The sequence below is a fragment of the Echinococcus granulosus genome, assembly GCF_000524195.1.
Source record: "Echinococcus granulosus chromosome Unknown EG_S00103, whole genome shotgun sequence".
NCBI lineage: Eukaryota > Metazoa > Platyhelminthes > Cestoda > Cyclophyllidea > Taeniidae > Echinococcus > Echinococcus granulosus.
The window spans coordinates 84193-85745 of record NW_020170483.1 but is presented as its reverse complement, the minus strand read 5'-3'; the positions used below and the strand labels follow the sequence as shown (position 1 = coordinate 85745).

At 43.9% G+C, this 1553-nt stretch overlaps 1 protein-coding gene across 1 annotated transcript in view; it reads right to left on the bottom strand. All coding sequences in view use genetic code 11, as the record gives it.

Annotated features, from left to right (window-relative positions):
• EGR_08328 (hypothetical protein) overlaps positions 1–1553 on the bottom strand; it is a gene marked incomplete at both ends in the record, with an annotated part of 3930 nt that overhangs the window by 1354 nt on the left and 1023 nt on the right. The window contains one exon of the mRNA XM_024497577.1: positions 372–739. Coding sequence (XP_024348000.1) covers positions 372–739 — 368 coding nt within the window. The remainder of the gene's footprint in view (positions 1–371; positions 740–1553) is intronic.

The window sequence follows — 1553 nt, the reverse complement described above, 5'->3', positions numbered from 1 at the left end:
TCGGAGAGAGTAAAACATGCATTTAGTAAATTGTACAACTTTTCTGGAGCAGCACACTACAGCACTCCTCCTACATACCCAGATGGAATAAATGTCACGAACAAAGGGCAAATGTTCCATTGTCGGCAATTCAGTTCAACCATCTGAAAGGCAAAATGAAATTATTCACTTCCTGCAATATTGTTTCTGCATTGAACCCTAACGATTCGCTGAAATATCTTCGAATGCACTCTCATCATTCACACTTCATTTACCCAATTTATTCTGCAAAATATGGCATATTTCAAAGTGTTACTGACTTCAATTGCCCCTAGGCAGAAGAAACCTTGCAATCGCTTCGGAATTTTGCAAGGTACTGACAAGCAACTAACCGTTCATAGACGTCTCGAACGAGAGGATTGGATGTGGTGACAACGTTGGGGAATTGGACAAATTGCCGTATGAGAAAGACCGTGGCCACAGTGATGGCATCTGTGTAGCGGAATGTGAAGCTGTAGTATGTGTCCGTGCAATGCTCGTGAAGGCCCTGACTAGCCATGATGATGCTCTGTTGCATCACCTCCACCACTGCCACGTGGGTGACCACTCGGAACGCCGCCGTGTCTGTAGTATCAGTGCCCGTCGGCAAAGCAGTCACCTCCTCGTCTTGACAACCTGTTGCGTCGCACTCATGCTCCTCGATGAGGAAATCGCGGATCTGGTTGCGCAACACGTACGCCAGGGTCACTCCCAGCCTAGTCTTCCAATGAGGGTACATAAATCCTGCTGTACAATTGTGCTTAGCAGATGTGCTACTTTCGCAGTCTGAACTTTCACATCAAGACCAACGTGCTCATTTCTATGGATAACTCTTAATTTGCGGCTCTAGAGTCTTCACAATTTCAACACACATGACTGATTTCGCTCCCCCCAAGCGATCGTCCTCATGCATGATCTGGCTACTCATTTAAAATCTGTGTTTTCACTTTCCTGATTATCATTTTGGGAAAAATATGAGTGAATTTAAGGGAGATTTAGTTATGCATTTTCATTATACTGTTCTTTGGACACAAATTCCGCAATAACAGAAAGTTTGGGTGGCAACAATAAATACATTTTCCAGTGTGTTCAAACTTGATTTTACAATAGTACACCTGGTGCGTGATTTTCATTGCGAAATTGAATCCGTTTCATGGGAGATGTTCGAGCAACTGGGACCAGTTTGAAGCATGAGTAGCCGTGGTTAGTTGCCTTGGTATTAACTGCTTCAAACTGGCACCTCCAAGCATAATCGCATTTGTCCTTCAAAGTACCTTATAACTGCTTCATAATACTAAAGTGGCTCAGCAATCCATATCTAAGTTATTCCTCATTACTTCAGCAACTCGACTAGTCTGATGATGAAGAGCTCCGCCCACGTCAACCAGGCTTCGTTCAGACGGTTCACCTGATCCACCACCTCTTTGAGTGTGACTCTTACAATACAAAGCTTTTCATAGAATGCAGGATAAATTCTCACCTTTTTAATTTGGTGATACTTGCAGCCCCTCATCATGCTGATGGTGAGCCTGGAC